This window comes from Dipodomys merriami, unplaced genomic scaffold, assembly GCF_024711535.1.
Source record: "Dipodomys merriami isolate MVZ:Mamm:240054 unplaced genomic scaffold, mDipMer1.0.p SCAF_5, whole genome shotgun sequence".
Taxonomy (NCBI): Eukaryota; Metazoa; Chordata; class Mammalia; order Rodentia; family Heteromyidae; genus Dipodomys; species Dipodomys merriami.
Genome location: NW_027206068.1, coordinates 41,626,848 through 41,654,281, shown reverse-complemented (window position 1 = coordinate 41,654,281; position 27,434 = coordinate 41,626,848). Strand labels below are relative to the sequence as shown.

The 27,434-nt window shown below is 35.7% G+C and overlaps 1 protein-coding gene and 1 non-coding gene across 2 annotated transcripts in view; one reads left to right on the top strand and one right to left on the bottom strand.

Moving 5' to 3' along the window:
• Positions 1–666: 666 nt before the first annotated feature.
• The window catches only part of Vps50 (VPS50 subunit of EARP/GARPII complex), a 103,375-nt gene continuing 76,607 nt past the window's right edge, over positions 667–27,434 (bottom strand). The window contains exons 21-28 of the mRNA XM_069996505.1: positions 23,859–23,980; positions 21,213–21,293; positions 14,257–14,405; positions 13,128–13,224; positions 10,483–10,641; positions 6,729–6,850; positions 3,622–3,811; positions 667–1,542 (exon numbers count right to left, since the gene is read on the bottom strand). Of these exons, the coding sequence (XP_069852606.1) occupies positions 1,423–1,542; positions 3,622–3,811; positions 6,729–6,850; positions 10,483–10,641; positions 13,128–13,224; positions 14,257–14,405; positions 21,213–21,293; positions 23,859–23,980 (1,040 nt within the window). The 3' untranslated portion in view covers positions 667–1,422. The remainder of the gene's footprint in view (positions 1,543–3,621; positions 3,812–6,728; positions 6,851–10,482; positions 10,642–13,127; positions 13,225–14,256; positions 14,406–21,212; positions 21,294–23,858; positions 23,981–27,434) is intronic.
• On the top strand, positions 21,482–21,606 carry LOC138810273 (small nucleolar RNA SNORA40). Its single transcript, XR_011367079.1, has one exon. It is a non-coding gene; the product is annotated as a small nucleolar RNA SNORA40 (small nucleolar RNA).

The window sequence follows — 27,434 nt, the reverse complement described above, 5'->3', positions numbered from 1 at the left end:
AAGCAGATCACAATAGCATCAAACTCATTGTTCTATAGGAAGAATGTTTCAAATTGGCAATAAAGTGTGACTGAAAATGAAAAGCTCCACAGAGACACACACATAAACACCCCTCTCACCCCAGACAAATGCTAAGAGTACTTTATACTATATAGTTCTAAACACTGCAGGGGCAGATAGACTTTTGTCCCTTTATCATTTCCATGCTTGGTCATATGCCACCCACTGCCCTTCACCTCAGCACCCGAGACTTCCAGGACACAGACCTCTCTCCAATGCAACCTCTCAGGATCCTGTGAACTTCTGTAAGTATAGATCATGCAAGTAATCAGTGGACCAACACAGTGAGCAAGAAAAAAGTTTCTTTTACACAGTCAGCTGACAGAGGTGCATGCCAAAATAGTGTTCATGTATATATTAAGAGAAGCTATCTGGTTGCAGGGAAACGTTTAGAGGAATAGACATGGCTACTACAGACTAAGTTCTAAAGTTCATCACTGACTGCACTCATGCCAAACAAGTACTTAAGGAGAGCAAAAATATGGCCCTACATTTATGAAAAGTTAAGACAGCTCTTCCCCAAATCAGTGGACTCAGGTTTTGCTGTCCTATTATGCTAAATTCAAAGACAGGAAAACTGTATTGAAATACTGCATATTTTTATAAAGGAAGATATAAGAAAACCCCACAATAGTCATTCTGTATTCTACTCAGCACTAAAAATGTACATACATTCTCATATCTGTTTCAGGGTATAAAATAATTAGAATTAAGACATGCTAGAAACTGCATTACAGTTTCAAGAATTCTGCCTGCCAGGTTAAAAAATATGTATCAAAATGCAGTCTCACACAAGCTGATTATTTTACAGTATTACATTTATTAAATTTCATCATTTATGATCACTTCATTATAACCAAATTAACCCTGACATAAATTTTGACACTTAAAAACATAACATACTGATTTTTTAACTATTTTACTTACATGTACTTCTTAATTTGCATGCAGTGCTCATAATTGGGAAATACTGTACATCAATCCTTTCATATTATGCTTACTAAGAACCAAATTCAGAGCATAAAAAAAATGCCAACATAAAGTCACTCTCCAAAAACTGCTCAAAGATAAACCAGCCACTGTTCTAATGATATATTAATGGTACAATCTTTTTGATAAGGCAATAATATTATTTCAGGAAGGAATCACAACAAATGAGACCTAAAGTTGAGGAAAGAGCCTGGAGCATATAAAAGTCATTGAGAACACCACACACATTTCAGTGTTTTCCACCTTCCAGTTGCAAGGAATGTACACAAAATTTTTCTTAGTAGACAGTTGTCAGGGGTACAGGGAAACTGCCTTTGATATCACATATTTTGAGAGAACACCAATGCCAGTGAGGAAGAAGAGCTGTGTTCATTATCTTTTAGGTCTGTCTATATCATCTATAGCTGCCAGAAGTTTTTGTCTTGCTTTCTTGTTGATATGGGATCCCAAGCAAACGTTCACCAGATTGGTCAGCTGCTTCGTTGAATATTCCTGTGCAAAGAAAGAAGATGCAAATTCAGAACATAAAGGGCATGTATATGATCAATGATAGGAAAGAACAGGCCAGTTCAGTGCCAGTGAGTACTTCTGAACATGAGAAGCCAGGGAGAAACAGCACAAATTATAGTTGAGACTCAGAGACAACTTGTTGACTGAGCTGTAAAAACAGGGAGTAAAGATCTATCTATCTATTTATCTATCTATCGATAGATCAATCGATCAATCGATATCTATCTATCTATCTACCTATCATCTATCTATCTATCTATCCATCCACCTATCTATCTACATTTGAAACAGGAAGCAACAGAACCTGTTTTATGCTCAGGTAAATAGCACAAGCCTATGGTTTATATCAGTTTAAAGGTCACACCTGTTCATTTGTTTCTGTGATAAATTCTCAAGATACAAAATTTTTAAATTTACTTTATTACACTTTCATATTGTAAGTAAAATTAAGACTAAAGTATCCTTTACCATTCAAATCTGTTTCCTGAATTTCAATCAATGAGATACTAGGATAAGAATAAATTGGGATTTATCAGAAACACCTGATGGTTTGGTTATAAAGGATGAACAGCAAAAGTTGTAAACAGCCATGTACAGTCATCTAAGAAGAAAAAAGTCTTTTTTTTTTTTAAGACAACCAATAAAGAGAATATAATTTCAAAACAGGATGAAGAGTTCATTCTAAAGACTCAGCAAAATACTCAGTTTGTGTATCTGACCCCAAAGCACCTATCAGCACTGGGTAAAATCTAATTTAACCAGTCAGCACTCTGAGAATCCACGGCTACTGAGTACTAGATCTGGCCTTGGATGGAGGTTTTCTAGAAATTTCCTGATTTCCAGGAGAAAAGACCATGCAGGAAATTACCCTACTGCTACAGAGAAAATGCCACTGAATGAGAGGTATTTATCAGAATATCAAGCTAAGAAATTTTAATGTATTAGTCTAAAAAAAGAATAAATCCTAAAGTATCATTCTTGCATCTAATAATGGCTAATTAAGAACTGTGATACAAATAAAGAAACCTTTGCAGCTTACTAACTTCAATGCATCCCAGGATTCAGCAGTCCATCTGCATACAGATTTAGCATTTTGGTTAGCAGCTATCACTGCAGCTCAGTGGTGAGGTTTTTCTCAGTTCTGGCTTATGTCAAAAACCACTAGAAATCTGTATATTTTGTACTCTGCACAAAACCCAGCAAATGTGCTCAGTGCTAAAGTTCATTCCATCTTTTTATAATACTAAAACTTGAAAGGATGCACGTATAAGGTAAATACAAATATTATGTATTTCCTTATCTAAATGACATCACTTAGGTTCTACCTTTATAGCTTGAGGATGAACACAATAGTAAATAAAGCAACAAGATTTGGTGGTAATTCTTTTTTTTTTTGGGGGGAGGGGTTTGCTGTTGTTTTATTTTGGGGACAGGATCTGGCTATGTAGTCTGGGCTGTGCTCGAATTCCTGATCACCTACCTTAGATCCTGCATGCTTAGACTGGTGATTTTAATACCTCCCATGTTTTCATTAACTCCATCTATCTGTCTATGTACACATGTATGTATGTGTGTATGTGTGTATGTATGTATGTATGTATGTATCTATCTATCTATCTAATCTATCTATCCAAATGATATAAAAGTCCTACAGAAAAACGCCTATAAAGCATGCTTAAGTGACACGTTAAGTTATACTGTTAGAAACTTCAACATCCTAAGTAATTACAGTATTTTTCTCACAAACAAAAAAAAATCAAATTTATAAAGCTAAAATCTAATTTAGGACACACATTTAGTTACTTACATATTGTTACCTCCAGTTATCATTAATACATGCCAGTATGTTTAGGCTAGTCTATATGACACTGGGGAAGTAAAAAGCTTTGTACTACAGTTCATGAACTGGTTCAACAGCAACAGTTGCAGGAAAACTAGTAATGTTCTTATGGTGGCTATATTTCCAGATACTATTCAAACAGTTCAAAAGTGCTCACAAGATTTTATTTAGAAAAACAGCACTGCATAGACATGATGTAATTAACAATTTCCAGCTCTTACCCTATGCTCTTTGATCCAGCGTTCCATGTCATTCTCAGTTAGGTAGTAAGCCTTGATGTAGGTTTCCACAAATTCTTTATCAGGAATGGGTCTAATATCAGTCAGTTTTTCAAGTTTCATTAAAAACTGTTGGAAATCCAACTGCATTAAGGCCCGTCCTTCATTACTGCACTTTTTGACGTTGGCATATCTAAGATACATAATAGTAAGACAGCATAGATGATGGCATGATTAGGAAAAGAAACTGCTAGGCACCTTAATTTTTCTCTAAACCATATTTGTGTAGATGGTCCAAAACAATGAAAGCATTCAGAAAAAAAGAGCACATGATCCTGTGTCACAAGAAAATAGGTTGTTTTAACTAGATGGCCTTCATTTTCTTTATTTGTAAAGCAGAGACTGAAGACTTCAAGGTTCTTTGTTCCTCTATGGGCTACAACTCTTTGCACCCAATTAACACATCTATGTATGAGAAGGTTGAACTGTTATTTCTGTTAATCTGGCTGCCAAGAGTTATTTATAAAATTAAGCTTTGAGAAACAACTGCCCAATAAATAAGTGGGCTAAAGACTTACAGAGAAACTTCTCTGAAGAGGAAAGAAGGATAGCCAATACACACATGAAGAAATGCTCGACCTTCCTAGCCAAAAAAGAAATGCAAATCAAAACAACACTGAGATACCACCTCACCCCAGTTAGAATGGCTATAATCAAGAACTCCAATAACAACAGATGCTGGAGGGGATGTGGACAGAAGGGAACCCTATTGCATTGTTGGTGGGAGTGTAAACTTGTTCAACCACTTTGGAAAGTAGTATGGAGGTTCCTCAAAAGACTCCACATAGAGCTCCCCTATGACCCAGCAAACCCAGTTTTGGGCATTTACCCAAATGATCACAAACAAGACCACACTAAAGCTACCAGCACAACTATGTTTACTGCAGCATTATTTAGCATAGCTAAGATATGGAACCAACCCAGATGCCCCTCAGTAGATGAATGGATCAAGAAAATATGGTATATATACACAATGGAATTCTATGCCTCCATCAGAAAGAATGACATTGCCCCATTTGTTAGGAAATGGAAAGACTTGGAAAAAATCGTATTAAGTGAAGTAAGCCAGGCCCAAAGAAACAGATCCCATGGTTTCCCTTATTTTCAATAACTAGTATATGTCTTAGACAAGCAGAAATGGTCAGATAAGTTGATGTTAGATGAAATAAACCCCAAGATAAGGACTCAAATGGTTTTTCTTTCTTGCTATTGTTTCTAAAATATTTATAAGATGAATTTTTTTGTTGTTTGTATGTCCCTCCCCCATGGTATAACCCCTGTTTACACTGTATTTGATGTTGGTATAATTTGTGGAGGGGAAGGGAAAAAACAAATTGTTTAAATAGGGATACAGGTGGATCCATTGCAACAAATACGATGTACAAGACGCTATGTTGAAAAATGAACTTTAGCTGGGAAGGTGGCTCAGTGGTAGAGTGCTTGCCTTGCATGCTTGAGGCCCTGGGTTCGATTCCTCAGCACCACATAAGCAAAAAAGAAAAAAGCCGGAAGTGGCACCGTGGCTCAAGTGGTACAGCGCTTGCCTTGAGCTGAAGAGCTGAGGGACAGCGCCCAGGCCCAGAGTTCAGGCCCCAGGACCGGACCAAAAAGAAAAAAAAAAGAAAAATGAACTTTAAAATTTAGGCTGGGGGGGAGGAGGGGAATGTAGTTGTGGAGATGGGAGGAAAGGGATAGTAGGGGAAAAACAAAGGAGGAGGCAACAATGCTTGATAAGAAATGTACTCATTACCTTGCTCATGTAATTGTAACCTCTCTGTACAATATTTTCACAATTTAAAAAACTTATTAATATAAAAAAATAAAGCTTTGAATATTCTAAAGTAATCCATTTTATAAAACCATTTGTTACTATAACCGCTTGATACAAAGGAAATAAATAATTCTTCCACTAACACTATATATATTTTTAATGATAAAACAATTGTGATTTATTATGATCTCCCACACTGTTGAAGCATTATGTGTCTTAAGGTAAATTAGTAATCTGCATAAATATATTAACTTTAACAGTACAACATTTTATTACTCCTAAGTAACTATACAGTTCCTTCGATTAATCATACAGAACATGGAAAATTCAACCTAGGGAATCAGTTATTTCCCCTATGGGAAGTTGCAAGAGAAACACAACTTACATTATTTATTGACCAATCTTTCATTTATTTTCAATAAGGTGATTATACAGAAACCTAACATTTATTGCTTACTTCTCTACTTTAAACAAATTGATTGAAAATATTTTTCAAAGTTATTGAGACAGTCATTTTATGAAATGTAGCACTGGATTTCCCAATACAGAGAGACAAGATGTTGTCTGTTCATCCCCATAAAGTTGCCATTTTCTAATACTTTCCTTTTTATGGCAAATAAGAACTAAAGAGAATTGGATGAATGAATGTGTGAAGATTCACTGAATGTACAACTCTACAGTACTGTACATGGTATTTGATATATCTGTTCACCTTTTGGGGTGTTTTAGTTATATTACTGATTCTTCTCTGTGTTCTACATGTGGCAGAGTAAGCATGGTCTTTCAGTAAGTGGGAGAACTGCTAACAACTGATCTGTAAGTTAACACATGAAAAATGATACTGCTTACAATAATTCAAATATGACAGAGATATGAGAATACTGAAACTGGGACTATGAGAACTGACTTTACCAGCAGAAAATCAAAAGTCCATATGTTTTCTTTGAGTTTTCAATCGGTATGAACTTGGACAAATTATTTAACCTATCTGATTGAGAAAAATGACACATGCTCAAATGTTAGGAATCATTGTAATATAAATTTTATTTTCCTTTAGATAATAATTATTAGTTTAGCTTTCAGATAACCTAATTATTTTTCAGTCATCTACTAGCTTGGTTTGGTATCAGCAGCAAAAATACCAAATCACAAATATAGGCACAGTGGGGTTCAGAGTTTCTTTTCAAATCAGATTCCAAATTTAACTATTATTACCTCAACTAATTCTCACCATTCACCAGTGATAGCACAGACTGTCATGAATACATTAAAAACTTACCCTTCCACAATAGTTCTATTAGCCAGTCGTATACAATGTTCCCATAGTATATTAGACACAGGCAAGGGTATCCGAACTCTCTTTGAAACATCATTTAACCTCCTGTTAAACTGCTCAAATTCCTAAGAAAACAAACATGTAACCAAGTGTGAATGTCATTTTAATGCATAGCACTTCCCCCCAAAACAGTAAAAGAAAACATTCCATCTGAAAAAAAAGTGTCATTAGTGGCTTAGTGGCTGAACAATGTCAACTATGTCCAAATGTTGCTTCATTGTAACATTACTATGGTTGTCACTATACACTAGAAGGGCCCAATGACTCAATTTGGCTTTAAAACAATGTTTGAGAATCCAGTCTTTAAATGCTATTTTAAGAAATTTTCAACTGAAAGTTAACTCTCTGTAATATGTTCTCTCCTTAGAGAGAGTAATCTGATAAGTTATTTCCTGTCCTAACCTTATTTGAAAGTAATTATTAACTAAATGATTTACAAGCCATGGCACATGTAAAATTTTAATACAAAGGAAAAAAATGCAAAAAGTACTTCCAATTAATCACAGGAAAATGGAGTCTCTTTACTGGCTATTAATTTGTATGACATGATGGTACTAAAAATAAAACTATATACTGCTAATTTGGAAACTTCAAATGATTACATGAAAGCAAGACACTGTGTTGCGTCCTTCTACAGATGATCTGTTTGGATTCCTTTTCATCATGTAGACATGGCCACTTATAAGAGCAAGTGCCACTGCCCTTCTTTTGCAATATATTTCAAGATATTTAAGAAAGCTTAAAATGATGTTCTAATTCTTTAGTGTCCTGAATAGAGAAGTAACATAATGTCTAAAAAGTCAAGACAGATGAAGCTGATTTTCCCATCAGGTGTAAAGATAATTGTGTTCTCTTTATTACTTCTTAAGTCATGATATTCCTTGCTGATTTATTTTTAACAGTTCATTGCTTTTAATTATGAAAAGAAGTAAATTCGCTAAGTGTGCCACTGAAAATCAATGTAAAATAAAATAATGGCACTTTCTGTTTCACAGATCTAAAAGAGCAGTAGTATTTGATGTGGTATTTATTTGTGTGCTCATGACAGTAAACTGTTTTGAATTTAAGAATCATAGTTCAATAATTTGCATTAATAGTTTAAAGATAAAGTTATATGCTCATGGTACAAACTGACATTCTACTTACCGCTAAGTTCAATGTTAAAGGATGGCAGTCATTATATGAATAATAAAACCATTTCACTGTACTTAAAAGTCTCTCATGGCAACAAAGTTGAAAAAGCAATCCAAAGATCCAAAGTTATAATTAATAATTGTAACTTTGTAATAATTAATTACCAGTAATAATTAACCTTAAAGAAGGCTTTAGTCTGCTAAAAATTGGATTTGGGTTACTAAACATCGGTTCTTCCTGATAATTATGCTTCTTGGAATTAGGAATAACTGAAGCAAGTAACTCACTCTAGTGTGCATGTATTAGTCTTTTCATTTATTTATTTTGCATTCCTGAGTTTTCAACTCAGGGACTTGCTTGGAGCTCTAAAGCAGAGTCATGCCTCCAGCCCTGATTTTCTCTGATTAGTTTTAAGGTAGTATCTTGCTGTTGAGCCGAGATAAACAGGCTTGCATCACCACATCCAGCTTCTGGGAAAACAGACTCACTTGGACAGGAACTACTCTTCTGATTTCACATACCTTAGAATAATAGGTAAACACCACTGTACCCAGCTATGGACTGAAAAAGGGTCTTGCAAACTTTTCTGCCTGAGCTGGCCTTCAACTAAAATCCTCTAGATCTCAGACTCTCAAAAAGCTAGGACCACAGAAACTAGGACCAACAGAAACTGTTCCTGCATCATGACATATGATATGGCCTAAATGTTTGTATCCTCCTAAATCTACATAAAGAAATCCAAGTTCCAATGGTGATGGCACTGAAAGTGGGGCTTATGTAAGGAAATGGTCCCGAAGTGCTTTTTTAAAAAGCAAGTTGTGCCTTTTTACCGTATGAGGGTTCAATGAAAAGGTGACATCTATTAGAAAGCAGGCCATCACCTGATAGAATCTATCTGAGCACTGATCCTGAACTTTCTGGCCTCCAGAATTATGAGCCACAATGATTTGTTGTTGCGTGTATAAACAATCCAGTCTGTTGCACTGTGAGAGCACCTGAAACAATCTAAATCAGCATGTCATAAAAAACAATCTTTTTTTTAACACACCAAATGTTAAAAAAAAGAGCAATGAGGTGATGTTCATCATTTGCAAATTATATTAGTATTTTATATTCCATTTAGAATTCACAACTGGAATCTCCTGGATGCTCTGGAAATCTGTTTTTCCTTCCATTACCATTACAGGTCAATGATCATTTAATGGAGACCTCTTGGGTCTCCATGGAGACTCCTAAACATTGAATTTGGACACAGTTTACCAATTCTTCAAAAAGGGGAGTGGAGGGAGGGGGCAGGGAAAAGCAGGACTTCTAAAAAAGAATAGACTAGTGGCACTGCTATTTTTGTTTCAATCTATTGCTCCTGAGTCCTCAAGGCTTCTCAGGCTACTACTTATTACCTTGAGGTAAGCAATTAAACAAAAACATGCAAATGAGATAAAAATCAGCGGGTTTAAAAAGGCTCAATTTCTAGCTGGTACCAATGGCTCACACTTGTAATCCTACCAACTTAAAGGCTGAGACTTGGAAGATTGCAGTTGGAAGCCAGCCTGGACCAAGACAACAATAAAACTCCATTTCCAATTAATTAGTAAAAGCCAGGCAGAGTATAGCTCAAATGGTAGAGGATCAGCCAAGGAAGCAAGCTAATCAAGTGCAATCTCCTGAATTCAAATCCTGATGCCAATAAAAAAAAAAAAAAAAAAAAAAAGAGGGGAGATGCTGGTCAATTTCTTTACTTGGACAAAAATTTTTTAAAGAGAAGAACTACTTCTGAACACTGCATCTATCTTCTCAGATACCATTTCCTCTATTTAGGTATCCATATGGCTCATAACTTCACTGGACCAGAGCAAATAAATGGTGTTTCTTTCTCACCTATATCCTGTCATTTCCTTTCTTTCTTTAGCTCTTGATATTTTTCTTTTTCACAGCATTTGATATTACAACTCAATTCATCTGTTTATTCCTGTCTCTGCACTGGCAAGTAAGTTCCTTGAGGGCTTGTAAGTTCCTTAATTCATAATTACATTGCCAGTATCTCTATTAGTACCTGACACTTGTCAGATGATCCATAAATAGCTATTTACATATAAATGAAAATGAACTAAAATTCTAAGAAACTTATTAATATAGGTCACTGAAAGCAAAGAGTTTATATCTATGACACACTGCAAAATAATACGATTTCTAGGAAATACAAGTTGGAAAAATCAGGGGAATGGTTATATATACACTCTCAACTATAGAAATAACTTCTAGTTAAATAGGAATATCTTCTTGAATTTAGATCAAGGTCATTGGGTTAAGTAATATAAAAGTCACCCATGACAAGAAATAATAGAAGTCTAACTCAACATGGAAAACAACAACAACAACAACAATATCTATGAAGGAGGTATTCTTAGATCCAAATAAGTCAAAATGCAGACAATAAGCCTATTCTAACTCAGGGACTTTAATTCTGTAAGGGGAAAACTGTGGTAGTAACTATAATGTCACTATTTTAGAGGCACTAAAGAAGCATTTCTCTTAATAGAATGCTGTGACCCAGGATACTTGCCTTTAACAATGCATCTACATACATGTTGTGCTGTGACATAATTTCCTTTACATCCCACTTCACATTGGCCATTAGGAGTAGCATCTGTTCATAATCAATGGCTTTCCCAGCTACAATCCAGTAAATTGGTTTGCGCAGTTCACTGGCAGTTGAGACTGTCTGAAATGTGTTACACAGAGATGAAAAGAGTTATCTTTACAAGCATCAAGTTTATAAAAATATTCTGCCCCTCATTCTAATATATATCATACCAGAAAATAAAACACTATAAATCTGGAGACAAATTATGAAATATTCTGATACAAGGACTTTACTCAAAGTATAATTTTCTCCTCTCCATTTCAATTCCCAGTATCCTGGTACATGATTCCAGGATCTCTCACCTTCAAACTGGTCTTGTTTTTCTCCATCTAGACATGCCAACTAGTCTATGCTTCACCTGCCTCCCTAATACAATGCATACCTGTTTGTTTTTTTTTCAAGTATTACTATTTTTATTACGGCATTAAAGCAGTATTTTATACATTAACTCAGTTTACTGTAAAAACATTTTATGTACAACTGCAGAGAAACCATTACACAAATTGCAAACAAAAAATGGGTTTAATTTAAAAAGTACATTGATACATAAATTGGAAAATATTTTCTCTGTAGCAAAATGGTAACATTTCCCCATTTAAACCAACAGTAAATGAATTATGCATTTATAAATATGGTTTGAACTTTGGGATCTACAAAAAACATTAACTCCAATTACTGAAAAAGCTGTGCTGGTCAGGAGCCAGTGGCTCATGCCTGTAATCCTAGGTCCTCAGGAGGCTGAGATCCAAGGACTATGGTTTAAAGCCATCCTATTAAGTCCAAGGGAATCCACCTCCAATTAACCAGAAAAAAGGTGGAATGGAGGTATGGTTCAGGTAGTAGAGCATCAGCCTTGAGTGAAAAAGCTGAGTCTTGCTTGAGGCCTTGAGTTCAATCATTGGTACTAATAAAAAAAAAATCAAGGAGGTGGGATGGGGTGAGTGACAGAGGGAAGAATACTTTTCTTAAAATTCCTATTAATCTTCCCTCTTTTTTATGCCTGGTCATTTTACTTTATGCTATTCCATAATCTACATGTTTATTTTAGCTGTTCCTTCACAAGGAGCAGGTACTGTAACCTTTTAATTTGCTTGACACATTATCCATTCTTATCCAGACTGGATGTTTTAGATACTATTATAACATGACCAGTATTTGGGACAAAACCAGAATCTAATAAATTATAACCTACAAGGCACATGTGGCCTACCATCAAACACCTTCCCTAACTCCCAGTAGCTTGATAAGAAGCCACAAACCACAGGAATAAAGTGAAACTAACACAGGGATCAGAAGATAAAAGCAAGGAGAAATGTACTTATTACCTGACTTATGTAATTATAATCTCTCTATACATCACTTTTATAATAACAATAAAAAATACCAAGAGAATTCTGAAAACAGGGTAGAAACCTGCCTCAGGAATCAGGACAAAGTGGCTGTCAAAATCCCTTACTGCAAGGGGACCAAGTAGTGAAACCAGATACGGAAACAAGAGCCTGTAAAGAGTTTAGTTGTTCAAACTAGTTGAGAATGACAGACTGTCATTTAAGTTTTCCTGCATAGTTTATTCTAAGACTCCCCTCCCAGTAGAGAATTTCCAGAAACTAAGGTTAGAAGACACTAACACCCTTTAAGCTTCTATGCTATACAATGCATAACTGTTTTAAACTCTCTCCAGTAGCTTCCTAGTGCATTCAGAATAAAGTCCAACTCTAGGCGGGCGTACTTTACAGGATACAGCTTCTGCCTGTCACTCTTATCACTAACTCTTCCATGTTCTGTCAAGGTAAGCTGTCTTCAGATACTCACATGCATCTCACTCTCTGATCTTGATGTATGCCACCCTCTTAGTTGGGAATTTATTTGTCCCCAATAAACTCTCTACCTGGGTGGTACCGTGTAAATATTATTTCCTTTGGACAACTTCAGCTCCCCCTTCTTTTAGTCGAGGTGGCAGTTTCTGTCATTCTTCTTTCCCCTTATCATAGCACATATCACAATTTATTGTAATTAGTTTTAATTAGATTGTAATTCTATACAGTAACAATGAACAACCCAGAAGTAAAAAAGCAATTCCAAAAGAAGCAAATTAATGTTGTGTTAATTAGTCCTCTTTCACTAGATTAAAAATTACATGAGGTACTCAGTAAGTACTTTTGTTTTTTTTTTGGGGGGGGGTGGTTCTTTTTGCCAGTCTTGGGGTTTGAACTCAGGGCCTGGGCACTCTCCCTGAGCTTCTTTTGCTCAAGGCCAGCACTCTACCACTTGAGCCACAGCACCATTTCCAGTTTTCTGTATATGTGGCACTGAGGAATCAAACCCTGAGCTTCATGAATGCTAGGCAAGCATTCTACCACTAAGCCACATTCCCAGCCCACCAATAAGTATTTATTTGACATAAGGAATCTATGAGTGAATAGATGAAGACTTCCTCTAGCTCTCCATTTAAAAAAAAATATGAATCAAAACATACCAAAAACATACCAAAACATACCAAACAAAAAACATTGGTGAGAGTCCCACCTTGATTGGGTTGAAGTGGTTAGTAGAAGATGACTAACCTGAGAGTAGAACTGCTGCAGAAAGGGCTTTTTGACTGCAGGCATCACAGCATCCAAATGTGGCTGAAGGAACTCAAACTGTTCAGCCAAGAACACCCTAGAGGGAATAAATAATCATATAAACAAACCAGGCAGGCCTTCTAGCCACTCGGTGATTCAATACAAGCAATCCAAGGCCTCCAAGAAAAACATAACAATTAAAAATTACTTCCCAATTTAAGGAACCACCTTGTACTCGTGCTCACTGATAATCTACTACGCAACAATGAATGCTGACTTTATCACTGAATAGAAGTTGAGGTTAAAGAAACCAACCTTAAGGAAGATAATCTGATTAGCACAAAGTATAGAGTAATGCTGCTTTGCATGCAAAGACTGAAGAAAGAATAAGGTAGTCATTTTTAAAGAATTTCTTTTAAAGATCCCATTCATTTATATAAAAAAGACCTTTGAATAATAGGTTGTACACATGACATTTTAACTGAACTCAGCACATACAACTGAACTCAGGTCCAGGATGAAGGAGTGCTGATCAGATGGCCGTGGACTGAGCCTACAGAGGCACTGTTGTGAACCAATTTTTCTCTCCTATTTTCTCATATATACAAGGCTACATTTTATAGAAGTTAATTGAATTAACACATTAATTTAGGGATTAACAAAGGTCAGGAAGCATTCTCGCTTACACCAAATTCTATTGAATCTTCCATCCAAAAGGAAATATAACTTTTTTTCCCTGGTGGTACAAAATGTAGTATTATTTAAGCTATGCTCCCAGCCCATTTGTTTTTGTATCTGAGACAGGGTCTCATTAAGTTTGCCTAGACTGGTCTTGAATTTGCCATCCCTTGTCTTCCTGGTGCATACCATGATTACATGCATTCAGGACCACACCTGGTCTATATCTTAACATTAAAAAAAAACAACTATTATCCAAAATAAGGTCTGTGTTGCTAAGGATCAAAATTTGTAAGACTCTTCTTCCTTTCATTTATAAATTGAAAACCAACCTTTCTCTTACAAAAAGCAATTCACCATCTCTGTTAGCATATCCTTCTTAGACATACATTTATGCAATTCTTATTTTAGGGCTTTTCTTAAATAGTTAATGGCAATGCAAGTAACTTACAAGGATTCTGTGGCTACCACTCTCTCTGCTAATCCATACAATGTATCCCCAGATGTCAAAACCACTAGATGACTAAGGTGTGGGCTGGGCACCTTCTCCTTTCTTTCTTCTGCTGCTGTGAGTGTGGCAGTGGGATCAGCTGAGACTTCCTGAAAATATAACACACATGCAAACACCAGAAACAACAAATCTAATAACTGGAACTACAATCTAAATATGTGGCCATACAGTAATCACACTTAGTTTCAACAGTTTCATAACTGCTTTTATGACTTTATGTACTGAAATTTTCACTTTTTTTTTTTTTTGTCAGTTGTGGGGCTTGAACTCGGACAACGCTGTCGCTGCGCTCTTTAGTTCAGGTGAGCACTTTATTGTTTGAGCCACAGTGCCACTTCCAGTTTTCTAGTGGTTTATTGGAGATGAGTCTCGTGGACTTTCCTGCCCACTCTGGCTCTGAATCATGATCCTCAGATCTCAGCCTCCTGAGTAGCTAGGATTACAGGTGTGAGCCACCTGTGCCTGGTTGAAATTTTCACTTTTTATACTAAAAGAAAATTATTCTGTATATCAAATATATGTTGTTACCATCTGTGCACTACCTAAATTCAGTTTAGACAGAAACCTGGATAAACTGACAGAGATGCCCCTGGAGAACTGATCTACAAAAAAACTAAGATTGCCCCTTAAGAAGCTGGCTGGTAAAATCATAAAGTATAGTATGACTAGCCATATCACACCAAAATCTTCATCAAGATAGCCTTTCTTGGTATAATCTCAAGCAGGCACAACTAGTACCAAATGACTGTAGATGTCTTGGGGAAGATTTAAGAGGAGAAGGAAGATGATCAATGTAAACAGATAAAAAAGACACCTATAGGGCAGAGAAAGCTAGGCTCCTCAAAATATAGTCACTTGGGCTGGGAAGGTGGCTCAGTGGTAGAGCGCTTGCCTTGCATGCATGAGGCCCTAGGTTTGATTTCTCAGCACCACATAAGCAGAAAAAAAAAGCCGGAAGTGACGCTGTGGTTCAAGTGGTAGAGCGCTAGCCTTGAGCTGAAGAGCTGAGGGACAGAGCCCAGGCCCAGAGTTCAGGCCCCATGACTGGACCCCCCCCAAAAAAAAAAATATATATATATATAGTCACTGGTTTAGACTAACAGCCATGTAGTCAGTATCAGTGACAGTACAATTTGAGGAACTTTGAAGAAAACTCATAGATTTCAAAGGTGTCTCACTTCATCTGATGCCATGCTTACTAGCAATCTTCTTGCTACTAATTTATCCTTCTCAGGATACTAGGAAAAGAATACCTAGGCTATGACTTATACACCCCCCCTGGACTTCACAGAAATACACCTCATATTACAAACAAACAACATGGGAGAAAAGAATATCATGAGATCTTAGGTAATGCAGTGCTAGACGATTTACTCAGAGTAGCTAATAGAGTGCCAGAAGACCTGAATTCCCATCACTCAAATATTTCCAAATTAAAGTATTTAAGTAAACAGGATTGCCTTTGCACAGCAAATAGGAAAAGCTTCTGCATAGAACAGTGATGTCATCAGACCAGTTACCTACCTAAATAGTTGTTACACTCAAGATCAAAGAATCTCATCTATGGTTTTGTGAAAAAACAATTCCACGGGAGCGTCTCAATGAACAACTCCTAACAATGCTGATGCTTTTATAAACTCAATCACTATACTGTGGAAGGCCATGAAGCCCTTTAATAAAACAAAATATATTTGTAATAACAATTAGCTTGACTTAGAAATGGAAGTTATACTCTTCATTTAATTACAGTACCTTTTCAAGTAATGACATGGCCACAAAATCAATTCATTACATTTTGAACAAAAATTCCAGAATTTATAAGAAGAAAATAATTAGTAAATGCTACACAAATGTGCTATTATATTTTTAAGAACAACAGTAGAGCCCCAAAGCACTTACCTATGACCTTAGTACTTAGTACTTTCTATATAATGTTGAGTTCCCCCTTAACTTACAGAGCTCTTTTATAAAAACACTCAGCAATCTCCAATTGCTGCTCAAGTCCCAAAGGTTTTCATTACAATGGAGTCCTTTGTTCCCAGTTACCACTTGAAGTTTAGGAACAAAAATTATGGTAATTATTTGCTGGAAGGCTAAAGGTCAGTGTTTACATTTAAGGAAAAGAAGTGAGCAAAAGTGAATAAAAAATGTCAGGCTGACATAAATAAATGGTAAGTACTTATTGTGCATTTTGGTGGAAACTCCTAAACTGGATCCCTGTTTCAATGTATTACAACCCAAAGAATAAAAGAAGATACAACTTCTTTTGGCAACTGAGAAATGAAATCTTAATCTTTAGTGTTACAAAGAGACACATTTGGTTAGCCTTTTCCTGACATTAATGTATTACTACAAAAGAGTGTTTATAGTTGTAGATTTTTGTTGACAAATTTAAAATATTTTTTATTACCAAAGATTTAAGCTGCACATGGTTGTAATCCCAGCAGTAGGGAGGCTGAGGCAGAAAGATTGCCAGATTGCGGCCAGCCTGGACCACACAGTGAGACACTGTCTCAAAAAATGAAGAAAAACCAAGCAAAAAAATTCAAAGTAGGCCACAGTTCAAAGGTCTTAAATAATTTAGTTAGCATCACCAAATGGATAAAGTTAGTAAGTTACAGTTCTGGTGCAATCATCACCTACACCAGCTGCTTTTCCTATCTGTTCTACAGTTCCATTTCATTTGTTGCACATTTTTTTGACATGCTAAACAAAATTTCCTATATTGAACTTACATGAGAAATTATTTTAGGTGTCCTTTTTCAGAACACAATCTTTCTATTTTGACTTTTACAACTTGAAGAACAGTTTAAAAAAATCAGATGGTATCTATGGAAGAAATAAACTATGAAAAAAGTTTACTAAGATCTTAAATGACATGTAAGAAAAATATACAAGAAAAAATATTACTTTTTCCTTATTGATTCCCTATTAATTAAGCTATCAATTATTTTACTATCAAAAGAAAGTAAGAAATCAGTTAACTTTCTGCCAATGAAACTGATGAAGATAACTAATATGCCAACTTAAAAAGATCTGAGATCAAGGTCCAGTAAATAACAAGTATCATCAAAATAATAAGTCAACACTTCACAGTATGAAAACATAGAACAGAAAAATAAACAAAAAACACAAATGGAAACTGTTGAGGAAATTTCAACTGGATTGTGTAGAGTTGTTTCACCCACAGAGGCAAGGACACTGAAGAAACTCTATCAAAAGGCAGTACTCCAGACTAACAGAGGGAGGACCACAGTGCACATAGGTTTCTCATCCAGTGGGAAATCTTTTGATTCAAGAGACGATAAGAACGTAAAGAAAGGAAAGTTTTAAAAAAAATAATGTGCCAAAACTGACTGTATAACAACATAGGCATATTTATGTATTGGGATAAGGTACAGTTAGTTTGTAAATGTATACCTCTAAGTCATCCCATGATCACAGAAGTCAGGCAAATGTCATAGACATTTATTATCAGGGGATGGGCGCAGCTGTCTGAAAGAAGAGCTAGTTTGATACCATTTTGTTCTAATATACACATGTGACAAAACCTGAAGCATAAGCCCAAACCTTACAAGCCAAGTTTCTGTGTATGGCTTGAAAATCCTAAACCAGTAACTAGCAGAGATGACAAAAAAAAAAAAAAAAAAAAAAAAAAAAAAAAAAAGCAACAGTGAAGGAAACCTCAGTTGTGGACTAAGCTGTAGGACAAGATCTGAGGGTCAGAGCTATGCTAAGCATCAAACAAAGAAGTCCAAATCAAACACAAGAAACTTCCAATGGGCTGAAAGCCAATGGATTTTTAAAAACAGACTTAACATGAAAACCAGAGAATATAGTTTATTCATTTATTCTAAAAACCTATATTAGAGAAATGTGTGAAGAAGACTGCTATGACCATGTAGTCAGCCCTCCATATTCACAATTCGAGATAAAAAATATTTGAAAGAAAAGAAACACCTGTATAGAACATGAATAGACATGTTTTCTGCCATTATTCTCTAAACAACATAATGTAGTGGTTATTTACAGAGCATTTACATTACACTACGTAATTTAATCTGAAGATGATTTAGTGTATACAGGAAAATTTGTAAAGGTTGTACAGAAATATGATATTTTACATAAGGGACTTGAGTCTACATGGGACTGGGTTATGTGCACATTGGGAGATTCCTAAAACTAATGCCCCAGAGATACTAAAGGAAAAATTGTATTCTGAAAAAGAAATACTGGATCAAGAATAGTCAAAGGAGCTGGGAACTGGTGGCTCATGCCTGTAATCCTAGCTATTCAGGAGGCTGAGATCTGAGGATCGCAGTTCAAAGCCAGCCCGGGCAGGAAAGTCTGTGAGACTCCTATCTCCAATAAACCACCAGAAAACCAGAAGTGGCACTGTGGCTCAAGTGGTAGAGTGCTAGTCTTGAGCTGAAGAGCTGAGGGACAGCACCCAGGCTCAGAGTTCAAGCCCCATGACCGACAAAAAAGAAAAAAGAAAAAAAGAAAAGAAAGAATAGTCAAAGGATAGTAGAGATGGACACTGCTTATTCCCCTGCTCAGTGTTCACCTACGACATCAACACATGCCTCAGTATCACTTATGCACATTTTGCCCTAGCATTACCATTCCATCATGCTCAGCTTTACTCTCATCTTAGCAGTTATCAGTTCCTCATGCTATATATCTTTGTCTTTTGGATCCAACAAAATATGAGTTCTAAGATGAAGAGATAGAAATGATCTATTCATTGATATAGATTCTTAGCAACAATTATTTCAGTAAGATTATTTTTTCTTTTTGATTGAGAAGAGGTTGGTCTTACTATTATATAGCTCAGGCAGGCCTTTAACTCTTGATGGGTCTAGCTAGTAAGTATTTCTGAAAAGAATGAATGATGATATTGCTTTCTAAAATGTTCAATAGCATAACCATACAGACAATGTAGACATTATGAAAAGAGTCAGACACTATGATAAAAAAGAATTGGAGCAGACTGAAGAAAAAGAGAAGAATCCAGAGAGGCCTAGGGCTAATGTAGCTACAGAAACGTGTCCAGAGAAACAAATTTGTCACTATAACAACCAACCACAGAATTTTCTTTTCTTATTCATATTCTTAAAAACAACCTTTGCTTAATATGATTTTTTCCAACTCTTTCCATTTCCTTACAAATGGGGTGGTGTCATTCTTTCTGATGGAGGCATAGAATTCCAGTGTGTGTGTGTGTGTGTGTGTGTGTGTGTGTGTGTGTGTGTGTGTGTGTGTGTGTGTGTGTGTGTGTGTGTGTGTGTGTGTGTGTGTGTGTGTGTGTGTGTGTGTGTGTGTGTGTGTGTGTGTGTGTGTGTGTGTGTGTGTGTGTGTTGTCATTCTTTCTGATGGAAGCATAGAATTCCAGTGTGTGTGTGTGTGTGTGTGTGTGTGTGTGTGTGTGTGTGTGTGTGGTGGTGTCAGTCTTTCTGATGGAGGCACAGAATTCCAGTGTGTGTATGTGTGTGTGTGTGTGTGTGTGTGTGTGTGTGTGGTGTTATTCTTTCTGATGGAGGCATAATTCTTCTGTGTGTGTGTGTGTGTGTGTGTGTGTGTGTGTGTGTGTGGTGTCATTCTTTCTAATGGAGGCATAGAATTCCAGTGTGTGTGTGTGTGTGTGTGTGTGTGGTGTCATTCTTTCTGATGGAGGCATAGAATTCCGGTGTGTATGTGTGTACACCACATTTTCTTGATTCATTCATCTACTGAGGGGAATCTGGGTGGTTCCATACCTTAGCTCTGGTGAATAATGCTGTGATAAACATAGTTGTGCTAGTAGCTTTAGTATAGCCTTGTTTGTTTTCATTTGGGTAAATGCCCCAAAGTGGGATTGCTGGGTCATAGGGCAGCTCTATGTGGAGTCTTTTGAGGAACCTCCATACCGCTTTCCAGAGTGGTTGAACAAGTTTCCACTCCCACCAACAATACAGTAGGGTTTCCTTTTGGCCACATCCCCTCCAACATCTAGATTTCTTGATTATAACCATTCTAACTGGGGTGAGGTGGAACCTCATAGTAAGTGAAGTAAGCCAGTCCCAAAGAAATTTAGGTCCCATGGTTTCCCTTATTTATAACAATTAGTATACATATAGGATAATCTTATCAGATGAGCTGAAAAGCTCAAAATCTATGTACATATGACCATACAAAGTGATGCTAAGTGAAACGAGTCCCAAGATATGGACACAAGAGGTCTGTCTTTGTTGTTGTTTAAAATGTACTTTGTGATTTTTTTTTGTTTCCTTTGTATGTTTTTCCCCCTATGGTATGGTATATCCTCTGTTGTCACTGTACTTAATCTTGTATATACATCTGTCTAATCTGGGGAAGGGAAATAAAATGTTAAAACAAGGACCAGGATAACCCATTGCAACAATGATACCTGGAAATGAACTTTACAACTTCAGGTGGGGGAAGGGCGAGTGCGGGAGGGAAAGGATAGTGGGACAACGATAGTGGGACAACAACAAGGGAAGGGGTAACAATGATCGACAAGTAATGTACTCATTGCCTTACTCATGTAACTGTAACCCCTCTGTACAGCATCTTTACAATAAAGTTTTAAAAATATATTCATTAGGTTCATGCTGCTATCAATCTTCTTAACACATGAATTTCATCATGTGACTAGAGTCAAGAACTGGGACTCCTTACTACGTAGTAAACTAAATCCAAACTTCCTCATGGAATTTCACAGTTCCCAATCACAAAAGATCTGTGAGACTATGCACAACCTGTTTTACCTCCTATATTTAATACTAATGGGTACAAGTACTCCAAAGATATATAGATACACATATACAGAGTTGATTAGATGCTAACTTCTATTTTATACAACTCAAATGAATTAATTTCAATTCATCACTTACCAGGTCAATAAGGCTCTCCTGTATCCTGTTCAGAGTTGTTCTTAATCGACTACTGCTAAGACCAAGTCCTGTTGATTCTAACTGGGGGGGGTGGGGGGGGGAGGAGGATGGGTAAGGGGGGAGGGTAGAGAAAAGCATGTTACTCTGAATAATCTTGCAAATGATAAATCTTCCAACGTACCAAAGTATCTGATGAGTTTTTGTCAGGTGAAAATAAACTGCTCAATTTTCAGAGATTTTTCAAACTACATTAAAAAATTACAGCATGTAGCACTAGTGTATGTCTCTTGATTTAATCTGTAACAAACCTTACACATAGGTGCAAACAGTAAATCCTTTTGCAACCCAGAATTCATTGTTGAGTATAAGTTTGCTACATGTAAGAAGGAATATGATTCCTACAATAGTTGGCAATGACAGGGGGTTAGTTAACTCATGCAGGTTGGCTCTGAGAATACAGTTGATGTAAAAACTAAAAAGAAAATTCCAGCATATCAAGCAAAGTAGTCAAATCTTTGCCCCAAAGGAAACCAAAGGGCCATTCTTCATAGGCACATACAGTTCACACCAGCACCAATCTTAGAAATCACCAGAAATAATTCATCAAAATTTCTTCCTCACAAAGTATTATTATTACAAATCTTGACATTTTAGATAGGTAGAGACAGTACAATTGTCTTTCATACACAAACTGGAGGCAGTTTAAATCCTCACTTAAAAAATAAATGAAGTTTTCTCTTAAGCTCAGTAAACAATTCATAGAACTGTATTCACTATGAAAAGGCCAAAGCATTTCAAAAAACTTATAAGCAGTATAAATGAAAAGACACAAAAATAACTAACTACATATATACATAGTCAAAATTGCCTGCTGGCTGTTGAGTCTTAAGTAGTGGGGGAAGGAATCAAATACTGAGTAGAAGGAGATGAAGAAATACATGGTTGTACGTGTCTTTCTCCCATCAAAGGGACTTGAATGGGTGAACTGACAAGGATTTTCTTTGAGGAGGAGTCACCTGACTCAGAAACCTCTTTCATAGAGATTCAAAGTTTTTGCTTAGGTATTTCATTCAGCTTTATAAGACCGACAATAGTAGCATCTGAATGATATGTTTGAAGATATGCTTATTTTCAATATTCACATTGTAGCCAAGAAAAAGTACTACATATAATTTAGTAATAGAAAAGCTTAAAAAGTACAAGTGAAGGCTGGGAATGTGGCTTAGTGGTAGAGACTTGCCTAGCATGCATAAAGCCCTGGGTTTGATTCCTCAGTACCACATACACAGAAAAAGCTGGAAATGGTGCTGTGGCTCAAGTGGGTAGCCTTGAGCAAAAAGAAGCTCAGTGCCCAGGCCCTGAGTTCAAAACCCAGGATTGGCAGAAAAAAAAAGTACAAGTAAGAGGAAACAAAAATGCTGTTCTTACATATTTACTTATCTGCACATTTTTTGGCCCATCCATATAATAATAGAGCCTAAAAATATAGTCTGCACCATCACAAAGGGATGGACCCATGTTAAAGATAGAATTCTTTATATCTAAAAGTTAATTGCTTCAATAATTAAATAGTTCTTACTGAGTCTAATAGAATAAAAAATACTTTTCATATAAAATATTAATGTGTTGTTTAAAACAATGTTTAATAAAGTATGCAGAATATTTAACAGTAATCTCTAACTAGATTTTGCCAACTTTCTCAGAATGTAGTGAAGTACTATATATAAATCTGTGACAGTACATAATCAGCTAGAAAGTCATGCCTTAAACCATTTAAGCCCTCAAAAATTTCAAAATAATCTTATTTAACACATTTTATCATAATGTTGCCTATAACTCTTCTTTCAACATGATAGTCATTACTCACATGTAGATATTTGGATCCAGAGACAAATTAACTGTCATTAGGATACAATTAAAGATTCATTTCTTAAGTCACATCAGTCACCACTCAAAGATCAAATAATCACTTGTGGCTACAATACAGGGTAGTGCAAATACAGAACATTTCTATTTAGTGAAAAATCTCTTGGACAGAGCCAGTCTAGAAGCAGAGTCCAGAAGATAAAGGTTCTTCCAGAAGACTGGAAGATTCTGACATGTAGCTAAAATTGAATGTCTTCCTCTTACAGTGTCAATTTGGTAACTTCATATATTAATTCTGTGACAAGCAGATGGGCCAGTTCAACTATCTCCAATTATTTTAATAGACATTTGTTAATATCTTCTAAATGTATTAATGATAGTTAATATATTAATGTAAATATTTAGAAAGCCAAATTAACTGTGTATTAAATTTACTTAATATACTTATTTACTTAATATACTTAAGTTTATTTAAACTTAGTTTGCACAGATTTAGCCAGTTTAAACACAGTAACTTGTACATTTTTCAAGTCCTAAATATGTCAAATTAGAAACAAATGTTTCACTTTTCCATCTGACATGTAAATAATATACAACAATTGTAACAAATCTTAAATTAACATATTAGGCAGTTACATAGACAAAAGCTGATAATTTTGTATCTATCAGAAAATACTCAAAATGTTATCTACATATTTTATACAGAAAATGAAAAACTTTGCTTTATGTTTGTAAGAACAATAAATTTTAAATGAGATTTTCCATTTAAGTTTGACTTACTGAATCATTCCGCCCAAAAAAGGTATATATTGCATATAAGTAATAATCAAAGAGCTGAGACATGAAATGGATAACATCAAAGGCAATTGGCTTAAGAATGTTCATCATTTGCATATATTTCCCTGAAAAGAAAGTAAGAACAAAATTAAACATTTTGTCCATAATTTGAAAACAAGAAAAACACTATATTAAAATACTTAAAATTAAGTACTGTACTCCTCTAGTGATCTATGCTTTAATGCTCAGTAATTACAAAAGGCTAGTGGCTGCTGCATTAGACACAGCCGAGATTACAACTAGCTCCAAAACCCTAGAAAGTTCTTTTAGACAGCAATGATGAATGATTTCTACTCTTGTAATGTTTTCCTATTATATCAAAAGTATTATTTAACTTTGTCAAAGTTTTATTTAACTCATACAGTTTCCTAGAAATGACCCTGAATAATACATCATTCTTCTGTTGAGGTACCATTCAAAATAATTTCCTCAGAAATATTTACGCATAATAAATATAACAAGCTAGAGAAAAAGTGAGTGCTTTTGTTTTGTTTGTTCTGTTCTCCCCTTTAGCGTACATGCAGTGAAAGTAAAACAGCAAGAGGAGAAAAGGACCTACAGAAAGCACAGTCCTTTCCTTTCAAGCCTGGACCTGTGAAATATTGTGTATAGGCCAAGAACCTTTTTGTTAAATCACTGCATCATTCACAAGCTCAGTATCCTCAAAGTGGCAAGAGCATATGGTCCCTGTACCTTCCTCTTCCTTCTCTTCCTCCAAACATGTGATCAGATAGTCACAGAAGAAAAAAACTAAAAAAACAAGTAACTACACTTACAAATTTGCTAACATATTTGAAGGACCCAGGAGAGATGGGCTACAAGTCCCTAGTTCTGTTTCTTTTCTACAGAAACAAAGAGAAGCACAGCTACTAAACGTGCTCTAAGACTTTCTCTTGCAAAAGTAAAATGTTAAAATGAGTCATTTTTAATTTGCACATAACTCATGTAACTGTTAGCTATCAATTGTAAACTGGTATGATATTGAAGATAGAAGGACTCAAAAGCAAACAATAAATAACAAGAAATAAAAATTTTACTTTCATAGAAATACTGCTTTCAAAGCCATTTCTTTATCTATGAACCCCATACTCTGTCTTAATTCATGTGATGGGCAATTCCAAGTAAAAGTGTATGGACAGGAAGAGAGAAACGCAAGCATACATCAAAGTCAAGCGAAAGCTATTCTGGTTAGATTCTACCTTAATCCTGTTTACAACTCTTTCATTAAAAAATCACTTTTGCAATTGTTTCATAATTTAGACATTTTTCTAAAATTCACATTAATAATAATTCAGATATGCTCCTACAGCATTCTGATTCACTAAGCTGCTCTTAGCTGCAAGTAGAAAACATATAAAACAATGTGATACTGTCAAGAAAATAAATAGAAAAATATATTACTTTAATCATTAGAAGAAAAAGAGATGAATAAACAGAATACAGGTAACTAAACCAAAATATATCTAGAACACACTCTTTTCTTCATTCCTGATTAAAATCAACCATTGCTCATTTAACGTTAAACCTTAAGATTTAAAAATGATTATTAACAGGAAAAGGCTATTTTAAGCATTCAAAAGTAAAAAGAGCATCTTTTCTCATTTATCTAAAAAATATGAAATAATGAAAGGCATTCAGCAAACACTATTTGAAGACTAAGTATTGGGCAGCCTATTCCCTGCTCCCATACCCTGAAAGGTTATACACAGCAGTACATTATACAGCATAAGAGTGAGGAGTCCAGCTTGCCATTCAAGAGGACTGCATAAGCAGACAGTAGTCCTTCAGAGCCCTGGAGAAGCTTACATATCTCATCAGATGTTATTAAATTAAAAAGGTTCCACAATGAATGAATCCCACACTTATTAAGGAAAAGCAGACGGCAAGGACAGGCAGAAAATAAATCTCAAAGTATCTACAGATAGAGATGGGTAACTATTTCCTGAAAGGACCAAACAGTAGATTGTTAAGGCTCTGCATACAATCTCTGTGGCAACTGCAGATTTGCTGATTTCTATTCAGACTGCTCACCTGTGCCAATGTAGTGTAAGTGCAGCCATGGGCAAGTGTAAAGAAATGACATGACTGTATTATAACAAATTTTACTTACTATTCTATTCCATTGCTCTTCAGGCTTATTCTTGTGCCAGTACCAAAATGTTTTTATTACTACAGCTTTGTAATAGAGTTTGAAGTTTGATATTGATATTACTCCAACACTGTTGGAGTTCTGTTCTTCCTGCTAAGGATTGCTTTTGTTATTCATGTTTTTTTTAACCATTCCATATGAAGTTATTGATTACTTTCTCTATTTCATTGAAGAATATTGTTGGGATTTTGATGGGCATTGCATTGAATTTGTAGATAGCTTTGGGCAATATTGCCATTTTCATGATGTTAGTAGAAATTGCAAAGATGAACCCACAGACCTACATCCACCTAATATTTGATAAGGGAGCCAAAAACACAGGATGAAAGAATAACAGCCTCTTCAACAAATGGTGCTAGCAGAATTGGCTATCCACACTCAGAGAACTGATCCTACTCTCTCTCTCTCTCTCTCTCTCTCTCTCTCTCTCTCTCTCTCTCTCTCTCTCTCTCTCTCTATATATATATATATATATATATATATATATATATATATATATATATATTACCCTGCACCAGAATCAATTCCAAATTGATTAAAGACCTCAAAGTAAGATCAGATACTATGTAAACTTTCAAGAAGGCATAGGGAAAACACTAGGGCTCCTTGACACAAGTCAAAACTTAAGTAAAGATCCAGAATCACAACAAATCAAAGAAAGACTGGATTAATGGGATTACATCAAATTGAAGTTTCTGCATGGCAAAGGATATAGCTAGCACGATAAATAGAAAGCCCACAGAATGGGAGAAGATTTTTACTAGCTATGCATCAGTCAAGGGCTTCATAGCTATCTAAAGTATACTTAGAGCTCAAAAAATTAAACCCCCAAAAACAAACCCCAACAACACAATTAATAAATGGGCTAAAGACTTAGAGACTTCTCAGAAGAAGTAACAATGGCCAACTGACACATGAAGAAATGTTTGACATCTCTGGCCATAGAAGAAGTGCAAATCAAAACAACATTGAGATACCACCTCAACCCATTTAGAATGTCCATTATCAAGAAAACTAGCAGTAACAAATTGGGGGGGGGGGGTACGCAACCAACAGGAATGTTGGGAATGTAAACTTTTTCAACCACTGTGGAAGGCAAAGACTAAAACATAAAGTCTCCCTACTGACTTCCTTATGACCCAGCAATTCCACTCCTGGGCATTGGCCACAAATTGACCACAAACCAGGCCATACTAAAATCACCAGCACAACCATGTTCATTGTAACATTGTTTACCATAGCAAAGATATAGAATCAACTGAGATGCCCCTTGGTGGATGAATGAATCAAGAAAATGTGGTATATATACAAGATGGAATTTTATGCTTCCTTCAGAAAGAATGATATTGTACCATTTGTAAGGAAATGGA